Source organism: Uloborus diversus, chromosome 5 (genome assembly GCF_026930045.1).
Source record: "Uloborus diversus isolate 005 chromosome 5, Udiv.v.3.1, whole genome shotgun sequence".
NCBI classification, from domain to species: domain Eukaryota; kingdom Metazoa; phylum Arthropoda; class Arachnida; order Araneae; family Uloboridae; genus Uloborus; species Uloborus diversus.
Window position 1 is genome coordinate 98,462,403 of NC_072735.1, and position 23,096 is coordinate 98,485,498.

At 32.9% G+C, this 23,096-nt stretch overlaps 1 protein-coding gene across 1 annotated transcript in view; it reads right to left on the reverse strand.

Moving 5' to 3' along the window:
• LOC129222533 (synembryn-A-like) overlaps window positions 1–23,096 on the reverse strand; it is a 67,062-nt gene that overhangs the window by 916 nt on the left and 43,050 nt on the right. The window contains exons 12-14 of the mRNA XM_054857046.1: window positions 22,606–22,688; window positions 19,249–19,396; window positions 19,042–19,161 (exon numbers count right to left, since the gene is read on the reverse strand). Coding sequence (XP_054713021.1) covers window positions 19,042–19,161; window positions 19,249–19,396; window positions 22,606–22,688 — 351 coding nt within the window. The remainder of the gene's footprint in view (window positions 1–19,041; window positions 19,162–19,248; window positions 19,397–22,605; window positions 22,689–23,096) is intronic.

Below are 23,096 nucleotides of genomic sequence, written 5' to 3' on the forward strand. Positions count from 1 at the left end.
CAACAATTTATGCTTAATCCATCTGCATAGGTGTGAAATTTTTATGCATACAATTGCGGAATTTCAAACTTTGGATTGTAATTTTTGCATGTTAGGATGCAAGGAGCCATTACTCAACATAATATAAAAAAGTACAAGGTGCTCCAAAAATGACTGATACATTTGAAAAATCAATAAAAACTAAACGGGTGTGGATAGAAATGTATTGTTTGTAGCGTTATGCTTGGGACAGCAGTAAATTTTCAAAGAGACAAACTTTCAAAATTAGTTACAATGTTCCTCAACAGATGGTGCTGAAGGTATTTAGAGGAGACTGCAGGTGTCTGCCTGAAAATTTACTATTTTTCCAAGCATATTGCAAATAAACAATGCATTTCTGTTACTGTTCGTTTAGCTTTTATTCATTTTTCAAATACACTGGTCATTTTGACAATCTTACAGGCTGTCTTTTATATCTTTTAAACTACCTGCAGCGCCATCTGTGGTGGAACATTGTATCTAATTTAGAAAGTCTGTCTGTCTGAAAATTTATTGTTGTCCCAAGCATAATGCAACAAACGTATATTTCTATCGCTGCCCGTTTAGTTTTATTGATTTTTCAAACGTATCAGTCATTTTTGGAACACCCTGTATCAACTAAAAAAAAAAAATTGCACATAAAAAATAAGGACGTATGTGTTGTAAGTGTGACTGCCCGATCACACCTACACGTACAAATGCATGGTCTTATACCAGAGTGCAGGCCCGTGTCCAGATTTTCATAAAGGGAGGGGTTATAAAGCGTCTAAATCATTATCCGGGGGGTGGGGAGTTCAATCCTTCACAAACTTTAGTTTTACATAAAATTTCTTATCCTAAAATGGACTTTCTATACCTGTAAGGACTGCCATGCCTTCTTGCTACCCCCCCCCCCCTTCCAAGGATAATTCTGGCTGAACATGAGACCGCAGTATACCTACATTAAATCAAACCTTGTTTGTTCCTTTAAATAACCCTGTTTGTTTCTTTTTAATCAAATCTGTTTACTATGTGGTATGTTGCAATTAGTATTAAAAACTGTCTACAGATTTTTTTTATTATGCAGCATGTATAACATGTTTTATATTCTGAAAAAATGCTTTGTAAACTTAACAAGAAAGAGCTAATTGCATATGTAAATTACATTTCCAAACTCAATCACAAATGCATCTTTAGCTGCAACACATGCTAAATCGATCCTAACCTCATTTAGCAATATTAATGCAGTTAAGGCTTTGCAGTGACAAGTCATTGAGCTATTCTTCCACCATAGTTTTTCCAAAATATTATTCCAGTTGGTAAGAGCTTTAACAGTGCTAAATTGCAGAAAAACTTCAGCAAAAAAGTTTTCTTTCTTTTTTTTTTGAGAAGCGCTGCACACTAACTTTCACATTAAAAGTAATAAAAGTCAAATGTACATTTTCTTTTTTGACTTATAATTTTCTTTATTTGACTTATTATTTTTGCTCCAATGGGAGGGGTTTAACCCTTAAAATCCTCACCTTGGACACAGCCTTGCCAGCGTGAACTGTGTGATTTTTTAAAGTTCTGATTTAACATATAAATATGCTGCAAATGTTGCTTTCTGTCTTAAATTAATTAAATACAGTAGAACCTCTCAATAAGGGACACAAGTGGGACTAGAGATGCAAAATTTCCGGAAATTTTGAAATGGTGAATTTTTTTTTTCCGGGAAAAATTGGAAAAATTGATTTTTTTTTTAAATGAATAAAAATAGGGTTTCTTAATAACTCTCTTTCTTTGAACATATACAGAGTTAAGCATTCAAAAATATATGCCATTCACACATCTTCTTTTTCTGCTTGACAGAAATACACATAAAGAAACTTTAATTAGAAAAAAAAAGCTTTTTATTTTATAACTGAGAGCTTTCTTGGTCAAACACCAGAAATAAGTCAAGTTGTCGTTCAGCCAATAATATTGGGTATGGTGTGTCTAATCATAACAATGACATTTTTAGATTGCCTTGAAACTTGAAATAATAATTGTAATTTTTGACTTTCAAGCATGAATAATATTATTTGAAAGAAAAATAAGTTTGATTTCCCTTCCTTGCAATGTAACTTTACTGTCTGAAAATGAAAGCTATTGATTTTGATTTTTTCCAATCCAGTCTAAGTCCAAAGCAAAACTAAATTGGTTTTTCTTTTTTTTCCCAACAGAAACATCAAACCAAAACTGCGTAATGGTTTCTAAAGGTGTAGCAAAACTTAAACTGGAATTTAAGTTTATTCCTACGGCCATACTCAGCACAGTAGTAAAAGTAGTCATACCTGCACTTTTGAACAAAACTGAGTTATTATAATCAAGTTTTTCTATGTTTCCTATTTTACTTAATAAATAAAATGTTTTAGGATCATTTGATCAGGAACTATTTTTTGAAAAAATTCTGAAAAAAAAAAAAAGACATCTGAATCAAATACATGGAAGAGCCAAACTTTAAAACACAATATCTCAGCTTGAGCTGAAATGTAGATTTCACTTTTGTGCGTAGCACGGCAGTATACAGTGCGGCAAAAAAAAAAAAAAAAAAAGAACAGAGAAAGATTGCATCATCAAATGGAAGTAAAGTAATTTCATTTTAATGAGTTCATTTTTATCACAGATAGATAATGTAGCGCGCACGCCGATACGCTGACGTGCGGATACATCGCCGCGGAGTTGCACGTCGTCCGATAATTGTAAAAGTTCATACTCTTTACTTGTAATTCGTTTTAAATTGATACTGATATTATTTATTTAGATTGTGAAAATTATTACCAGATAGTACATACAGACACCCTCGCGTTCGGTGGGTGTATTCGCTGCTGTGCGGATACGCTCATCTTGCAATAATCGTTCAAATTCTTACATCTAATTTGTTTCAAACTGATATAACTTAATTAATTTGTAAAAGTTATAAATGGATAGTATATACGTAAATGCGTAAGGAGGATAGATTCGCTGCGGGCATGCGCATGTCGCGATAATTGTTGAAGTTCTTACTCTTCACTTCTAATTTGTTTTAAACTGATATTATTTAATTAATTTGTAAAAATTATTAATAGATAGTAGATATACGCAAGCGCATAAGGTAAATATATTCGTTGTTGTGCGGATACATTTGTTGCCGGTACGCGCATCTCGCGACAATCAATCAAGTTCTCCTTCTTTACTTCTAATTTGTTTAAAATTAATATTGCTTATGTAAAATGTAGTAATCATAGCTAGATAATATAGACGGTCGCTGATACATTCGCTGATGTAAGAAAATATTTGGTGCAGCGCGGATACATTCATTGCGTACATGTGCATCTCGCCATAATGTTCAAGTTTCCCACCTGTCCTTCTTTCCTTGTTAAAAAATTACTAAAATGCTCTTTTTCCCTATTCATCATGTGGTGATAACTGAGCAATTCTTTTCATGTGACTTGGTATTTCCTTTCTTTTTTCGGCGCTCATATCAAATCACAAAAGCACCTGTGGCTTTAAAGTATAGGCGGATTTAGGACTGAGTTCCTGGGGGGGGGGGGGGCAGAATCTTTTTTGAGCAACATTTTTAATGCCCCCTCCCCCCACATGTTTTGGTTTGTTTTCCTGTGATGCATAAGGCTATGCTTTACTTTTTTGTGTGTCGTTTTCATTAATGTGTTTTTATATGCTGTCCTTTTTTAATTGACCTTAAGAGGGGTGACTGGTATCAAGAGAGTGATGCAAGGCTCCCTTTTAAGTAGGATATAGAAGATCTCCAATTTTAGGGGATCCGGGGGTTTCTCCCCCGGAGGAAATTTTGTAAAATGGATATAAAATTCTATATTTTAAAGCCTTGTAAGTGTTAATTGAACAGACAAAAAATCTCGGGGAAAAAATAGACAAATATATATATATTTTTAAGTTTTATGATTTAAATGTGCTTTGTGATGTAAGTTAATATTTTAAAAGAAATGGTATACAGATTTAGAAAAATAGTAACATGAGAGTAACATACTACTTATTTGAACAATTCATAATTTATACATTTGATAAGAAATAAAATTGAAGCACACTTTGCTTAGGAGTTTCAAAGACTTATCTAATTATTTTCAAAGTTTGGTTGGTTAGATTGGGTGTTTTGGCACAAGAGCCCTAGTAGGTTATACTGCTCCAATTCTTTTCAAGGATTTTAGAACATTTAATAATTTAAGACACCTCATTTGCACTTTCCAGTCTAGATGAACTTGAGTACTAGATTATACAGTTGTACAGTATTTTTCAAACTTTGTAAAAAAAAGCTATTTTAAGTTTAAAAGATAAAATAAACTATAGAATTCTCATTACAATAACCTTTTTTTTTAAATTATAAGCAGGGCAGAAAACGAAAAGGAATGGAGGTAGTGTATCTTTTTTTTTTCTGTGCTAAACAGATCAACAATATGCAGTAGAAGTAGCATAAAAACAATCAATACAAAAGAATTTCCAAAATACTGCATTCGGGATTAAATAAATAGCAAGATATGAAACATGTGAATCGGAAAAATTTATTTCAAGTAATATGTTACAAACGTAAGAACTGTGATTTTTCCTTTTTTTATGCAGGATGTAGCAAGGAACTGAATTTGACATATTTTGGCATTCCTCCCCCTATCATTTGTTAGAAATTTTAAAATTTAAGGTTTGTAGCCTCACGTTTCGTAAATATTCAAAGCTTTCAAACTCTTGAAAATAAAATTAGTTTTTTCAAGCACTTTCCTTTTTTTAAGGAACGAATCATGAAATTTTTTCCATCAATCATGAAATTTTGAGTTACGGGCCCACTTCAAAGTTGTGGCCCTGAGTTATAGCTTGTTTATCTTATAGGCAAATCCGGCCCTGTATGTAATTCACTCTTACCTGCAGATTTTTGTAATTTTAACGAAAATTCGTCAGTTTCTACAGTTAAAGGATTTTACAATTTTAATAATCTGAACGTGTGAATCCAGAAGGTTCATCAAAATATTTTGGCTGTAACAACACAAAATATCTAGTTTTTGAAATCACGCAAATTGAAAATAAACATTCTGAAAAGAAAGAAAACAAATTATAACGAGTAGATCGTTCTGTACTGCAAATACGGGGGGGGGGGGGTCCCTTTGTTTTAAGTTCTAATTTGTAAAAGTAATCGTCAATTATTATAAGTGTTGCAGCTGAATGCATAGCTCGTTTAGCCTATATTTTCATTCATATACTTGCTCAAATGGTCTTCAGTCAAATAGTGAATTTAGACATGTTTTCAGCACCCCAGTGACAGCTGTACTATTTGTATTTCATGTTTTTTTTTTCTCTTCTCCAATCAGAAAAGGATATTCGTTAATCTCTTCATTTTCACGGAACGATTCAAAAAAAAAAAAAAAAAAAAAATGTTTTATTTATTTTTTTTTTATTTTAAGATTTTAGAAAATGTGTTGTTACTATATGAAATCCTCCCAAAATTGGGGGGCATTGCCCTCTATGCCCCCCTTTTCTCCTATAAATCCACCCATGCCCTTCTGAACTATTCAAAAATAATAATAATACTAATAATGATCGTTCAAAAAAATTTTTGGAAGATGTGTTGTTACTACATAAAGTCCTCCCAAAGCTGGGGGGGACATTGCCCCCCTCTGCACCCCCCATAAATCCGTCCATGCTTTAAAGCTTATCATACTTGGCCAGCAAATTCACACTTGCCGTAATTTTGGAAGTTTGCACCGCACTCGACGTAAACGCCACGCTTTAAGTTTAACAAATAATGTGAAAGAAAAGTTGTTTCTGTTAGTTTCTTTCCTTTTTGAAGATATTTCGAACGCAATTTAAACCGATTAAATATTTAAAAAAAAAAAAAGAATTTGTTAACAAATTACTGATATTTAATTACCCTAAATCCGACAACCACGGACTTAGCCGAATTTCGGATCGCTGCCAAAAATTTTGATATTGCGCATAAAAAAAACTTTGAACGATCACCTTTATGGATGTTTTAAAAAGTTATGAACTTACTTTGAAATAACTACAGGATAAACTCGCTTAAATTTCAGCACCTTAGTCCAAAAAACAATGCTTAAAGCAAGAAATTCAAACTTTACCGCGAAATAAAAATTTCACAAATTTTGACGATCTATGCTCGAAAATTTGGATATTTTTTCCGATTTTAGCTCAATCCTCTTAACTAAAAACTATAGCAATAACACACATTCTAGCATAATTTAATATTATTTTCCCGTTTATTAAAGACTTAAATTACGTTAGAAGCTAAACTGTGCGAAAAAGGTGGGAAACTCCGATTGTGAATTCATCATTTTTTTGCATAGTTTATCACTTGGGGGAAAAAAGCGTGTTTAATAATGCTACCAGAAATTCAAAACGAAAATTTTGCTATTTTTTACTAAAATACATTTTGAATACAATCCCTATCATTTCGAAGAAAGTTCCAAACATTTTATTTTGCTTCTTTTCAAAGTAGTTTATTTTCTGTAAAAAAATTTTAAAAAAAATCGTACGTACCGCACCTACTGTATCCGCCACATCGGTAATTCTTTACCTTTTTTTTTCTCGTAAGCGCCGCGGTGCTTAGGTCCGAAAATACGGTATAGTTTTGGAATCCTTGTGAGCGTTGGGCTATTAAGGGACCAAAGGCAAATGGGGGACTTGCTCCTAGTGGTATCTTTCATCTTAATAAATAATGCTCTTGCTACTACAGTTATTACACTTGTTTTTGTCCCCTACCTGAACATAGCATTTCCAAGAAGCAACAAATAGCTAGTTTTTCCTCAGTTCTCAGAAGTTTGTGTATCCAATTGATTTCTTGACTTGAGAAGAGCAGCTTTTTGTTTAAGAAGAGAAAGGTTCCACCAATGTATGATCTTCAGTGGAGATATAATTCCCAAAAATATGTGATTTTACTAACGGAAAGATATTTGCTTAAAGTATTTTAGTTTTAAAATTTAACTAAGATCTTTTCATTCATAGGCTCACATAATTGGCATGAAAATTAGTTCTTTGTAACCTCAAAACATATAGCTGCAATTATTTGCAATTTTGTGCTTTATAGCGCTGTTTCAGCCAGCAAACTTTTACAAAATGTATTTATTTCTTATGATTGAAAATGTTTTTTTTTTTTTTTTTTAAAAGACAATTATTAGCTTGCAGATACTTTTGAGTTACGTGCGCAGATACTTTATATTTTTATTTGACTCTGATTTTTATATCTCACTTTATTAGAAAATAATTTACAAGATATCTCCTAGTTTATGCATTGTTTTTCAGTTTTTTTACAATTTTAAGCAAAAGACCTGCTATTTTAAAGTTGTTTAGCCAAGTAGAATGACAGTTCGTTTGCTTGTTCTGCCTCGGCAAACAGTATTTGATGTCGTATGCCGTTTCAATCAGTTTGGAAATGACAGTTGATACCCATAAAGTGTACAAAAATGAAGTGAACATCTCAGTTAATCAGCTGGTTATCCAAAAGAGAGTCAATGAAATCCTTGGGTTTCCACAAAAGAAGTCATTTGTAAGATGGAAATTTGTGACCTATAAGTGCGACTATGGGCAAAAACAGCTCAAGCAGAAGTTTTACGAGTTCCAAATGATGCCAAAAACGTTTGAGATGGGCTACAAGTCCACGCTAGAAAAGTCACCTTTCACTCATTTACCGTTCAACCAGCTTATAACCCCCAGAACAATAGGATTTGGTCTGTAGACACTCCAAGCACATAAGAAAATGTTATACATCGCCCAAAATCCAAAGTCAGGATTTGTCTGTGATGGAATCAGCACAAGAGACAAAAAATCTCTGGTTTTGTGGATGAGGGCCATAAAATGAATCAAACATTGTACCAGAAGGACAGTTTAGAAACTGTTGTACCTAACCTCTGTGGACCTAAGAGCACTTCAGCACAGGCTTGCTAGATGCCCTGGTTTGACCGGGACAGTCCCGGATTTCAGAAAAAATCCCGGTGTCCCGGCCGGTTTACTTGGCGTCCAGGAAAAAAAATCTATTTAATTATAGACGTTCAAAAATGTTTTGAAATAATAACTAATGAGGATTATTTAGAAGAATTATTCTGTTTCTTTTACCGCACTGTATGAAAAATGAAAACTATAGAAGTGTGATATTTTGCTAATAAATTATAATGCTGTCATCATATTGTCTTGTCTCGCCAATCGCTATCATACAGTCAAATCCAATATCCAGCACTAAAGAGTGCAGCTTTAGCAGCAGAAGAAATTTTGCTGCACATTACACCGCATTGCGTGAAATAATATTGAAGTCGCTCGCCTCAGAGCTAGCCGTTTTTGATAGAGATAAAAAAAGTCTGCACCTGTTGATAGAGTATTTTCTTTGATGAACAATGCATGGTTTGATTAAGGAATCTACGATTAAAGGCTTAATGACATATAAATATAATATCCGATCGGATTGTACAGATTTTTACAATAAGATTACAGTCGAGTCCCGACTTACGCGAGGGATGCGTTCCAAGACATCTTGCGTAAGTCGGAATTTCGCGTAGTGGAACAAGGTATGTTTAGTAATTTTTTATAAGCATACCCAATTGTTTCAGACGTTTGTACACATCTCTCATATTGTTTCAAACTATTTATTTACTATATATTGCAGTATCTTTTACAGAGAACCGACTTTTTCTGTAGTTTAGAAAAAGCGTTATTATTTGGCATAAAATTCTGTAATTTAGCACAAGATCAATGATTAATGGGGGAGAGAAACTTAAAATAAAGCAGTATGGTACTTACAGTATGTACACTATAGCATTATTACAGCTCTCAACAGTATAGCTGTAGTAAATATATTTATAATTTAAAAGATGAAGAAGGTTTATGCGGCGCGATCAGAATGTTATCAGAATGTATTTTGTTAACGTTCATATGTAAAATGAAAAAAAAAAAAAAAAGTTAATCAGAGCGGTTATTGTATAAACTAAAGCACAGCGTTGTTTAGAATAATACAGTGGGTGAACTTCCGCTTTCAGTGATGTTTATGGGGTGAAAGTCCATTCACAAAACCAATATTTAGCGTCAACGAAGCCCATTCTAACTCTCCGCCGCTCTTTTCCGAAAAATTTCATGTTGCATGCGAGTAATTTGTGTCCGCACTAAAAAATTTATTACTCACGAAAAACTCGCATTATAGCCATTTCGCGTAAGTCGGATCGCGTTGTAGCAAGATCCGATTGTACATCAAAAAAAAAAAAATAAAAACTTTCTGAAAAAGGTTCCACTTAGTAAACATTTTTACTTTTTTTCCCTCATTTTAATTGCTTCTTCTTATTTAAGTAATTTGTAAATATTGTCTTGAAAAAATTTAATGTTTAAATTTATATGCTTGTGTCATTTATGATTACCCCTAATTTAAGTTCATAATTAGAACCATTTCTTCATAGCATTGAAAAAATAAACTACACTCTTAAAAACCAGCCAACAATGTGTACCCTTGAATACCCGCGACACTGTGACGAGGGGGGGGGGCATTCTGGTATCCCGCTTTAGCATTTCAGAAATCTGGCAAGCCTACTTCAGCATAAAAATGTAGACAAGACATTTCAATTCAACTTCCACCTGTTCATACAGCCAAAAAGACAAGAATGGTGCAAGGTGCAGTTTTTTGACACGATATCATCTTTAGAGTGGATGCTCTACTCGCTAGACCTCAATTCCATTTATTACACTGTATGATCTATTTTAGAGGCAAAGATCTAACCTAAACTCCACACACGTTTGAACTCTTTAAACCAATTGCTTTTATAGGGAATAGTATTGATTAAATGACTTGCAACCCTTGAATGAAAATTTCAATAAACAGTTGCACCTCTGTATTACTTTAAAAAGCGGCCAGTTTGAAATCAATTAATTTATTGATTGCTAAAGGTCTTCTCACATTATTATTTTTTGTGTTTTGCTTATTTATTTTTAATAAAGTTGCATGGAAAATTGCTTGCCCTGTTTTTTTTTGTCGCACCCTGTACATTTGGTTCGCACAGTCAGCAGAAACGTAATTTTGTGATTACAGTTATGCTTGTTTGTTTTATGAAGAAGGAAAATAAATTCTTCACTAAGGATCTTGGTTTAATTTTTTTTTCAAAAAGAATTAAATGTTTTTTGATTTATAAGCAAATTATGTCATCATACAACAACTTGCATTACCAAAGTTAGACAGTATTTTAACATACGAAAAGGGGGTGGGGGGAGAAAATTGCATCAGAATTTAAGTATGAGAAATTTCTAATCACTTTTTGCTGAAAATTTCGATTAAAACTTCCTGAAAAGTTGAAAAAATTCATTTTTTCAATAATAATGGAGAAATAAACCCCATCGGCAAAAATGGTTTTTCCCGTTTTTTTCGGAAAATTTCTGTTTTTTTACCGACTGTTTTAATCTCTAAGTGGGACCAGATATTTTGTCCTTTAAATAGAGGTGTGCCTTCTTCAGAGGCACTTTGATGTAGGCAGTGTGTTAATTCAGTATCTAACATAATTAAAAACTGAGCGTATGTATCTATGTATCTTTATCCGTATTACTTCTCCCAAACTCCAGTGAACTGACCATCGAACCAGGTATCGATAGATTCGTAATTTGCCCATCTTTATGTTTGGCTATTTAATATAATCCTACAATAATAATTAGCGGAGATATCAATTAAAAACTATTAATCATGATACCTAGAATTTCGACATAAAATCCCTATTTTTCGAAGGCTTTCCTCCATTCAAATTATCACTCAGTGTTTCATCTCAGCTTTACGTAACAATGCTTTTATTAAAATTTGTAGCGTGAAGAAAATCATTGAGAAGATAGATCTGTTGCCATTTTTTTTCTCGAATATGAACAACCAAAATTCTGGCTTTTGCTTTCAGGCTTTTCCTGTAATAGGGGTATTTAAAATGTTTCCTTTTTGGTTATTTTTCCGCAATCTGCCACAAAATTTTGCTGATTTTTTTTTTGTTCAAGCCTGATTGTTGAACATGCGTCACTTGACATAACTTTTATTTTTGAGGTATGACGCACTAAGTCTGGTGACACAGCTAGTACTTTTATAATGAACGTAAACTATTAACAGTTAAGATTAAATACTGAAAATGTTTCATACACATTAGACTAAAAAAATTCACTTATTGAAATTTCTAAGTTTATATTATGTTGTTAATTAAAATTTAGTCAACAACTTGGTAATAACAAAGTTTTGTAGATAAAAAAATTATTTTGAAGTAAATCATTAAATGGATTTGCTTCTTGTCATGTAGTTTTCAGTGCAAGACAATGTGAATTACAATTAGTGTTCAAATTTCAATTTATAGATACAAAGCTTGTTAGTTGTTGTGCACTTTTTGTTGGCTCTGAGCCTGCTTGAATAAATTTCTGAGATTCAAATCATGCCTGTAAATATCAGCAAGACTTTTACAATACATACTTGTTTCCATAACATACGTTAATGTTAAACTTTTTTCAATTTATTTTGATAGAAAAAGTGAAACTTGAATTCCAGAAAACTCACTATTTCTCAAGCATTTATACATAATTTTTTTTCTCTGTGACTGTCCCTTAAATAGAGTGTCCCTTAATGGGAGGCAAATACATGGACGTCCCTATTCAAAGGGATTCGGACCAGAAAGAATGTACCTTAAGTAGAGGTGTCCCTTAAGGGAGGTTCTACTATAAACATGTCAAGTATTACTTGGTAGAACTGCTTTCCTAGTTTATAAAATTCAAATATGTTTTATGTGTATTTTTCTATATTAATCTAACTTTGAATCTTCTCATTGAAAAATAAACATTATGGATGATGGTTCACTCTTGCAAAAGACCATCAAAATAATTATTTTATTAATACAAATTTTATTAAATAAATTAGATACTTTACATTATGATACGTAATGTTGTGGGCAGGTAAAAAGCAGTAACTCCAAGTTTTTCATTTTTCATTTTGTTCCTTTTTTGCCATCTATTGTACTTTAGGTTTATAGCAGAAGTTTGCTTATTTGATATCCGCTGAAAGAAAGAGCGAAAAAAAAATCTAATTTCCTTATTGTTAATGTTGAATCCAAAATGCGTTTCTTCAAATATCTTGAAATCTCATTTCTGCAAATACCACTATTTACCCGCCCATGGCAGTGTAATGGTTCCTTGCATTGAAACTGGTAAAAATTAAAAATAAAAGTTTGAAACTCTGGGAATAAAGTACAAATCTATATAAATAAAACAGAGAATATATGTGTATGTATGTATGCATGTTCCCTATAGAAATCTAGTTTACACTGGCTCTCGACCAAATTTGGCAGGGAGGTACTTGGGCACCCGAGAAGGAACGTAGGGTGTTTTAAAATGCCGAAAAAAAACTGAACCGTTTGAATTATAATTTTAGGTCCCAAAAATGGCATGAAATGGCTCTTTCTACCTGAAATAATAAACCAATTTTCTTGATTTAGGTCCCATTTGAAAGCCTGCAAAAAATACACCTAAAAATGATTTACTTCCTTCGAATTTCAAAAAAAAAAAAAAACCAAGGCTGTAAATCACTGCGGAAAAAGTTAAAAGCATTTCTACATCTAATAGAATTCCAATATCAAATTCAAAATTTATGGTTTGCCAACAAGCTTAATTGAAATTAGCGTGAATAAAATCATTTTTGATTGGTTACCATTTTTTTTTTCTCTACTGTGAACGAATAGATTTTTTGCCTTTTGCTTTGAAGTAAAACTCTCCCTTTTGATTATTTTTTGGCCATTTATCTTTTTAATTTTTTAAACTGCCAGCAGATGATAATCAAGGACTTTAGTTGTATTAATGGAGGGTTGAGTTCAATTTGTTCGGGGCTTTCAGATTTGCCGTTAACGAAAGTTAAGAATCATTATTTTGATCGGAAATTTTACAAAAATTTTTTTTCTATCATTTAAGCCTAATTGTTGAACACACGTAACTTGACATAACTTTTATTTTTGAGGTAGATCGTGCAAAGCCAGGCAACTCAGCTAGTGTACGCATAAAAATGTTACACGTCTGGAAATGGATTTAGCATTTATCAAAAATTATATTGGATGAGATTAATAATGCAAAAATGAAAGCATTCTAATAAAAATAACAACTATTTAAGGTTAAAAAATAAGCAAAGATATTTTAAAAAAATCATAAACAGAAAATCAAAAGTTTTTTCAATTGTATATAAATTTTAGTTAAAACAGTGGGTGGAATCTTTTTGTTCCTTAATTTTCTAATAATACCTAGATAGTAATATCTCAATTTCATCACAACCGAAAATAGGTTTGTGATAACAGTGTATTAAAACACTAATTTGAATTTAAAATTGCATTTTAATAAGCTTACTACATTTTTTTCAGAAATGGGGCAACCAATTTTATTTTAGTGTTGAAAAAAAAAAAAAGAAAAAAAAGAAAACCCATGCAGTCTTAAAAAATTGAAATAGCAATAATAAATGAACAAAAGAGACAAAAAGTATTTTTTTCTGCAAAATTAAAAAGTAAATGTAATCTTTGAATATAATTTAGAAACGTTGAATATTTTGCATAATAATTAACCTAACTAAAGGCTGTATAAAGGTACGTTTCAAATTTTTAAAGGAAAAAACAGTATTTAGTGCATTCTACAAACCTATAAAAAGCTTCAGGCTAATATAAAAAAAAAAGAGAAAGAAGTGAATAAATAAATAGACATAACAGCTTTATAGGGGCAGCTAACATATTTACATTTTTCTTCTTCTTTTTTTTTGTTTTTTTTTTTTTGTAAAAACGTCATCATAAAAGAGACAGCTAATTTGAGAAAAATACGTAGGCCGCCAAAAAACGTTTTGTGTATAAAAAAAGTTGAAACGTGAGCAAGATTTACAATACTGTAATGAATAGTTGCACCAGTAGTTCTAAGTGTTTAAATGTAAAAAACACAAGCAAACCAAAACTTTATTAAGAAATTCAGGAGGTATGATATTTAAAACAAAATAAAGTGAAAAAAAAAATTGCCAGCCCTCTAAACTGTTCCAAAGATGGCTTACAATGATGTTTTTAAGACTTCAATTTGAAAAACTTCCATTGGTTAAACCACCGAATCTGCCCCCTAACATCACCATAGAAGATTATCTAAACTGACTGCATCAATTTTGAAAAAAGTTGGAAGGAGAACCATTGAACTACCTTCTCCCTAACATAGATGCAATTTAAAATTGCGTTTTTGAAGTTTTTCTATCGAAAAATGTTGAGGAGCGCCTTCAAATCTCATCACCTCCTAACATTTTTAAAGATTGTCTAAAATTACAATTTTAAGACCACAAATAAGAACATTCTCTGGATGTGGGGCCTCGTATCTCTCCTCACAGCAACATCACTAATGAACGTATAAAACTATGTTTCTAGAGCAACAATTTTGAAAAATTCCCAGAAGAGAGTACTTGACCCTCCCTCGCTTCCCCCATAACATAATCAGAGATAACAGTTGCGTTTTTCAAGTTTCAATATCAAAACATGGACAGAAGAGCGCCCCTCAAACCTCTGCCCTTTCAACATAACCAAAGGTTGTCTAAATTGCATTTTGAAGACTACAAATTTGAAAATTTTTCTAAGGAAATATTATATTTATGACTAGGCACATATTGTCAATACTTAGATCTAGTAATGAACAACTTAAAAAAAAAGCCCATTCTTTTTCTCTGCATTTAAGGTGCGTTTGAAATACTAAAGAGTGTGATCAATTTTATACACTCCCCCACTCCCACAACCTACGTTTTTGATCTGGTGACAGTACAGGGTGCCTCCATCTGGTGGAGAAGCTGGGCTTTGAAATTCTTGTGGAAATGGAATTCATCAATAGTGGTGCCACATGAAAGAATGCATACTATATTGGAGGATCCCACATGGTTCACGTGGTTTGCAAAAGGTAAAACCTCTAATGCAGCCACCTAAGAAAGGCTTTTTTTTAAGGATCCTAAGAAGTCCAAATACAGTCAAGCTCCTTTTGCATACACGTCACATTTCCACTTATTGTGTGTGTGTAAAGGAAGGGGGGGGGGGCTCAAGCCCCCCCCCTCTATTAGAAATTAAAACTTCCTTGCGTTTAGTACTTTTTTCTTTGCAAAAATGATAACACATTTCTTCTCTAGCCATTAATGAATAATTTATTAAAAATGTCAAACTTTAATAACTCTAATTTGTACTGAAACCAGTTTCTATAGAGAAAATATCCTGCTAAAACATGGGAAAAATATTTGAGCCCCCCTTAAAATGTTGCATATGGGCGCCAATGGGGTGGGGGGCATTACTTTTGTTACCATATCGTTAATTAGTAATAATTACTTCAGTAAATTTTCCTCCTATTGTTCCTATGTTTGAAAGATAAAATGTTTTCATATTACACTTTCAGACTTTTGACATTTGCTACAAAATGTGAAAAAGCTCAAAGCAATACATAATTCTCGTTACGAAGATATTGCCAGTAACTTAAGACTAAACATATTAACAATGAAAAAAATTTGTTAGTTTTCTAAATAAATATAGGCTCATTAAAATGATAGTTGTGCTGCCATTTATTATAAATTATAAATGATAACCTTTGAGTCACCAACTGTAAGTCTGTGCAAAAAATTTTTACCACCCAAAATTATTTTTCTGTTGAAATTTACCCATTACTATGTTGCTCTGCAACAAACTAAAAAGACTGTAGTTGAAACTATATTAATATTGTTACAAATTCTGTAAGTAGTAATTATTTTTTGTGATTAATTTGTTGTAATCTAGCTAAATTTGGCGTTATCTTTCATCTAAAATTGTCTTAGTAACGTAACCTGTAAATAGTTTCATGTAATATATAGTGATGTGCCGGATCGTTAAAAAAGTAGATCCGCGGATACGGATCCGGATCATTAGTGTCAAGATCCGTGAATACGGATACGGATCTCAATTTTTTTTAAAACCCAATTCAACTATCCAAGTGTAAAATTTTTTACGGAAGGTATTCCCGTCAGAATAATTTCAGTTTCTTCAAAAATGTCAACTGCGGCAAAAATATAATGACTATGATTTACTCTTTAAAGAAATCTCCGTAAAAATTGAGGAAGAGTTGGAAGGAATGGGTCAGCACTGGGGAACACCTTTACCAACAGTAAATAGAGAATTTAGTTTCACTTTTTTTAAAGGATGCCGAGAAAAACAAAAACAAAGAATAACAGAAACCCCAAAACAATAACAAAAACTAATATTAAATTTAAAATTAAAAAAAAAACAAAACATGTCCCAGAGAGCCGACCTCATATTAAGATGAATTTCGGGGGTCAGAACACATTTGTTAACAAATATGAACTGACAGCAGGTAAAATTTTTAAATCATTGAGCTTTTTCTCAACTTCCGACTATGAAATCGCTACCAATCACACGTATAAAGACTTAGAATTGCTTTTAAAATTTACTTAACAAGATTATAGCTCCTACTGTGTATAAGTTGGAAGTTTCAAATAAATATCAAACGCAGAAAACTTCGTACTTTAAATTAGGGCCAACGTTATTAACGTACGAGTAAATTTTTACTACCATAATTGTGAAAAATGTTAGATCGTTTTTTAATTAATATCTCCGGTAATTAAAGTTCCACAAAAAAAAGGCCAAGCTAAGAACACTTCTGATCAAGTCACCATTTGAACGAAAAAATAACTATCAAAATCGGTTCATCTGTTAAGGAGCTGCGATGCCACAAAAAGACACACTGATACACACTTTTAAAATTTATCTCCCCTTCCTTTTTGCAATGGGGGAGGGGGGAACAAATTGGCTTCTGAAATGATGTCTCATAATTTAAATAGGGAATAAAAGCTAATTTAAACGGAATTTAAGAGTCTTTTATTCAAATATTTAAAAAATTTTGGAATAGAAATGATCCGTTCAAGATCCGTCAAAAAAGTAACGTAACGTATACAGATACGAACACAGATCTTTATTTTCCCTCGGATATCCGGAACATCACTAGTAATGTAGATACAACCCCCTAACATTCAGCTGAAGTATACGGTCAGTGACGTAGCTAGGGAGGGGCGGAGGGGGCGGTCCGCCCCGGGCGGCACTTTTCGGGGGGCGGCAATTTCACACTTTTGATACAAAAAAATTCAACGCGTTTCCCCAATTAGTAAATCACGTTTTTGATTTTTTTTTTGGAGTCAAAAAAAAGGTCTTTTAAGTCTAAGGCTGTGGTACGACTTTGACAATAAAATTACTCAAATACTAAACACGTGTTGGTTTTGTGGACATCTCAGGATTATATTGTTTGTTTTTTCTCTTCCTGCGTCTGAAGCTACAGACTGAGGGTGGTGTCACATTTTTTGGGAAGAGCAACCAGAAGAGCCTTCCTATCCCTTAACGTCACCAAACAGCCCAAACGTGCAGTTTTAAGAAACATTTCCAAAGGATAACTCCCACCCCATCCCTTTACATCTAATCTTTTAGCCTAATATTGAGTTTTTAAAATTTCAATACCAACAAATTCCTGAGGGTGGTCGAGTCTTGACCCTTCCTTTAATGTGGTTAAAGATAATCTAATATTTGTATTAAGGACATCAACTTCTAATTTTAAAATCTCCATTGCATCCAATGTCCTCAAAAATAGCTTAACGTTGGGTTTTTGAAACTGAAATTTCAGAAAAATTCTAAGGTAGGGATCCCAAATGTGCACGAACCTAACGTTATCACAGTTGGCTCCAAATTTCGTTTTTAGAAATTTCTAAGGGAAGACAGCAAAGCCTTCTTTTCTCAGGGATGAAGAGCTTAAAATAAGCAACTGTTTCGAAAAAGATTTCGGGTGGGAAATCCCCCTCCGAACTCTCTCTCTCTCTCATGACGTTGTCCGTCAAACAAAGGCTAAAGTTGCGTTTTTAGGGAGTCATTTTCAAAACATTTTGTAGGGAAACAGGAAAACCATCTGACTTCCCAACGTTTTTGGAATTAGTCAGAAATTTATGCCATGAAAGATAGCTTACAATTCCGTTTTTGAAACTTCGGCATCAGAAAATTTCTCGAGAGCTCGCGTACGTTCCCCATTCTCCTTAACGTCATCAAAGATAAACTAAAATTGATTTCAAATTTGATAATATTTCGGGATTAAAATCCAGTCCTTGTTGGAGTTAGGGGAGACCCTTACACCACTAGATACAGCCTACCTACATTTACAAGATTTTCAGTTTAGTTGAAAAGCTCACCGGACAGCTCCGCTGAACCTTCCCAATGTCTTCACGTATCCAAAGATAGCCTAAAATTGCTTTTTTAAGACTTCAATTTCGGAAAATTTCCTTGCGAACTCCCAATCCCCCTAACGTCACCAAAAAAAGCACAAAACTGATTTAAAAAAATCAAGCCTCTTTTCTATAAACCATTACCAAAAATTGCTTAAATTAACAATTTTGACTTCACTTTTAGAGTTTTTCGGTGGAGTTCTGAATTCCTTTTTTTTCTTCTGCAAAAAAAATAAGAAGGAAAAAAAAAATATTTTTTTTCTTTTTCAAAATTTTTTAAAAACACTTTTGACTCTTTAATGTATGAACTATTTCCCATAAAAAGGGTGGCAAATTGAGGAACCGCCCCGGGCGGCAGAAAGCATAGCTACGCCACTGTATACGGTCCCCTTATTTGAGAATGAAAAAATTTGTGAATGAAAAGAAATGAGAAAGTGGTAGAACAGTGTAGGATTTTCTGGAATATTTGAGAAGCTCTCTTTCGATGTTTATAAATAGCCGTGACGCGTGATAAAAAGTCAGTCTCGACTGAGCCGTTGGGCTGTCTTTTGAGCTGTGTTTTTGTGCATTTTAATGTGAATACGAGTGCTACAGTCGGGTTGGCTTTTATAATCAATATTTGCCTAATTGCTGTGGTTAATTTAGCAGTTGTTAATGCTATTTCTTGTTAATAGTGGTAAATAAATCAACAGTGTTTTTCTCAAGAACTGTGTCGTCATTTGAAGAAAGTTCGAAGCTGCACCGAACATGTAACAATATGTAAATATTCCAAATTAATTCACAACAGTATTAATATTTACCTTGACATTTTGTCCATCATGTTCACTAATTGCAGTGCTTCATATTCTTTCTGCTCTTCAGTCATACCTTCCATCGGGTTAGGCGAAGGTTCCTGATAACAGCCAAGAACAGGATTTATTCTATGAAAGGAAGCACATTTTCTCCATATAGAAGTAATTGCAAAAAAATTAATAATTTATGTTTTTTAACTGACCAAAGTGCAATACTTGTCTTTATACTGTAAGTATTCTTCAGTATCACTATCTTCTGATTCACTTGAGTACACAGTACTTCCTTTGCCTCCAAGCATTAATCCTCGGTTAGCCAGCAAACCAGCAGCATTTCCATATCCAGTGTATTTTATTAGTCTCCCAACTAAAACAAAATTTAAAAAGCATTATTATTTAACAAAACTGTCTTTCATTTAAATAACAGAAATGCAATACAATAAGTAGATGCTACACAGACAGTTCATTTTGCTAAACTCACAAAACTCTTAAATGTGGCAAGCAGGCTTTCTTTTCCACAATATAACAAATACTAATATAATAGGGCAGTCAGCATGGAAAAGTAGAATTTACTCTTGAATACAAAAACATTCATGTTGTCAATATGTTGCAAAACTTTTTAAGGCATTAAGCATCCTTCTATCCTACGCTAAACTGATTTTACGATAAAGGACTTTGCTGCCTATGCAGGGCTCCCAACACATTTTAGCTTTAGAAAAGGGTTAAGGAGGACTATTTTCAATCAAAAAGAGGACTAAAGAGGACCAGTTAGGATTAAAAAGAGGATCTTGGGAGGACCATTCATTTAAACCCAAGGAAGTACCAAAAGGCAAATTAGCTGCCTGCTGGCTAAATCCGTGAAGATAATTTGTTAATTAACCATAATACTGATTTTTAATGATACAATTCCTTTATCACCTTCTGCATAACTGATCTTTTTATCCATTGAACAATAACATTATTTACACAAACATTTGGATGGGAGGGAAGGGGGAGGCACTTAGCTCAGCACTTAAGGCAGCCTCCTTAAGTGCTGAGCTAAGTGCCTCCCCCTTCCCTCCCATATAGGTGTAATGATACATTTGTAATTGAACCAGGGATTTTGTGTTTTTCTGTCTTGTAATGCTTCTTAATAGCATTATATCCCTTCTCAACCAATATGAATCTATCACACACCAAACAGATCTACTGTATTGAAAGTTTTCCTAAAAATGTCTAAAATGCTCAATTACAAAGAGAAGCAGACCACATGAGGCTTAATTTTGCAATTTTCATATTCAAAGTATATTTTCAAGAATCACAAAGCTTACATTTAAAAAAAACGCTCCATGATTAAAGGGCCATGAGTGCTTTGAATTTTTATGGGGGGGGGGGGGGAAACAAATTCTCCCCTTTAGCAGGCATCATGCAATGAAATGATGTACACAAATTCAACTTCATAAAATTACATAATTCAACTTTGTTTCATGTACAAACGCTACTTTAAAATGTCATATGCTCAATTGTTTATATTTAATATCCCCCTTCCCCCCCAAAAAAACAGTAATAACCGAAAAAGAGCTAATTATAATCAAAATTAAGTTAGGAAAACTAAATAAACTTGAATTAAACAACACAAAAATTATTAATTTTTTAGTTATTTAAATAAAAATTAAATCGATTTAATATGACGTAGCATTTCAAAATAACTCTAATTGCCATAAGTATAAAAATATTAATACGATGCAAAATGATTGAAAGCTCAGAGAAGCAAATTTTTACGAACCGAGCTCAATGTTGGCATGTTTCCCATAAAATAATTTTTTTTTATTTTATACTAAATTAAACATAAAACATGCTAATCTAAGGTGGCATATGAGAAAATAACATTCGGTTGAGCAAAATATTTTAATATTTACATGATTCAAAAAGATTTAAGTTTCAAACACTAAAAGCAATTTTCTGCGAAGTCTGAGTAGTTCAATGTTACCATGGTTTCCAAAATAATTCCTTCATTAATTATTGAAATTAAATGAAAAATAAGCTAATCTAAAGCAGTATATATCAAGATAACTTCCAATTGTTAAAAACATCAAAATGTTCACAAAATGCAAAAGGATTGAAATTTCAAACGCGAGATGCAATTTTCCGCAAAGTCCGAATAAGCTCAATGTTGCCATGGTTTCCAAAATATTTCCTTCGTCAATTATTGAAATTAAACGAAAAATGAGCTAAACTAAGGTAGCATATGTCAAAATAACTTCCAATTGTGGAAAACATCGAAATATTTACAAGATGCAAAAGGGTTGAAATTTCAAACGAGAGAAGCATTTCTCCGCGAAGTCCGAGTAAGTTCAATGTTGCCATGGTTTCCAAAATAATTCCTTCGTTAATTATTGAAATTAAACGAAAAATAAGCTAAGATAAGCACATGTCAAAATCACTTAGGATTGTAAAAAGTATCAAAATATTAACAAGGTGAAAAAGTATTGAACCTCAAACACGAAAGCAATTTTTCGCGATAAATCATATCGAATATATATATGTTCAGAAAATTGCACTAATGAAATATTTTTAAAAGAATTACAAGCACAATCCAATGATTTTTGAAAGAATTCAAGCAATAAAGAAACTTTTCATACTTTTTCAAGGTTTTCAAGCACTTGAAAATGAGACACCCGCCCCCCGCAAGAACTTTTCAAGGTTTTTCATTGGCGTGTAAACCTTGTTTAACACGCGCTGCGGCGGCGTGTTTGGGTGTACAGTAACTTTTAACGAAATGAAAAACTTTTAAAATCTGATATTTAAGTAAAAACAATATAAAAGCGGACTAATCGGACCAAAATGTTAAAAAGCGGTCCAAAGCGGACTTTACCATAAAAAACGGACTTTCGTGGGAAAAGCGGACCATTTGGGAGCCCTGCCTATGCCTACATCATGCATGATCGACAGGCAAAAACTTGTCTGAAGAGCACTTTTCACTCTTCACACCAGGGTCCCCCATACCTACCACTATTTGTGGTTTAACCAATTGGTGAGGACCCTGAAGACAGCTCTGATTTTTTGATTCAGACCAGAAACCCAGCAATCACTGATCCAGCACCCCCAGAGGTATTGTTTCACTTGGAGGAATTGGTGACCACGAGCATATTTAACGTCCCTCAGTCACCATTAATGAAGATGGTGGATCTTCGACCAACTAGGATCGAATCCGGGACCCTCCGGTCACGAGTTCAATGTCTTACCGATCAAGACACCACAGTTCTCTTTCTCTATTAATTTCATTACCCCAAAATCTGTTTTTATGAAGAACAGTTGACGGTAATAACAATGAGTTCGCAGTGAGGAAGAATGCAATAACCTATTGCCACTGAAAATTATTAGAATGGGATAAAATGTATTTCCAAGTGTTTTTGAGACTGAAAATAATTTGCACTGCAGACTCGGTGAACTTCAACACTTTGTATCTGATTTCTATATTTCAGGGATTTTTGCTTCATTTTTAGAATCTATTTTTGATACCACTTTTTTTTCATGCATTCATAATCTATATAAACTCTGCATTTTCATATCATTGAGAACTGATACAAAACTTACCATTTTCTTTGCATAGAACGAATAAGAAATCGGCAACGAGTTCCTTAACATCAAAAACAGGAGATGTCATCAACTTTACTAACCTGATAATCATAGGGGAAAAATCTGATTTGCAACAACTTTTATACACATTAAAAAAACAAAAACAGTGAAATAGTTTGTTACGCAACTAAAAACACTAAATTTTACATTACTTTTAAAAATTGTTTTCATAGGTTGGCGACAGAAACTTCAGAAAAAATTTCCCTGACTTTTCTCTGATTAATTTCACCAAATTTCCCTGATTTAAGTTACCAGTGATGATGGTTCCTTTCTTTACCCTACCTGAAAACCATTGCATATTACCTAAATAAAATACAGCGTTTAAAACGTTTTAAGCTGTTAACTAAAAATATATTTTGTAAAGATTTCCCCCCCTTTTTTTAGTAAAAATAGTATATTAAATTATCTACAGAAAAATATTATAGGAAATCTAAAACAAATACTTTAGT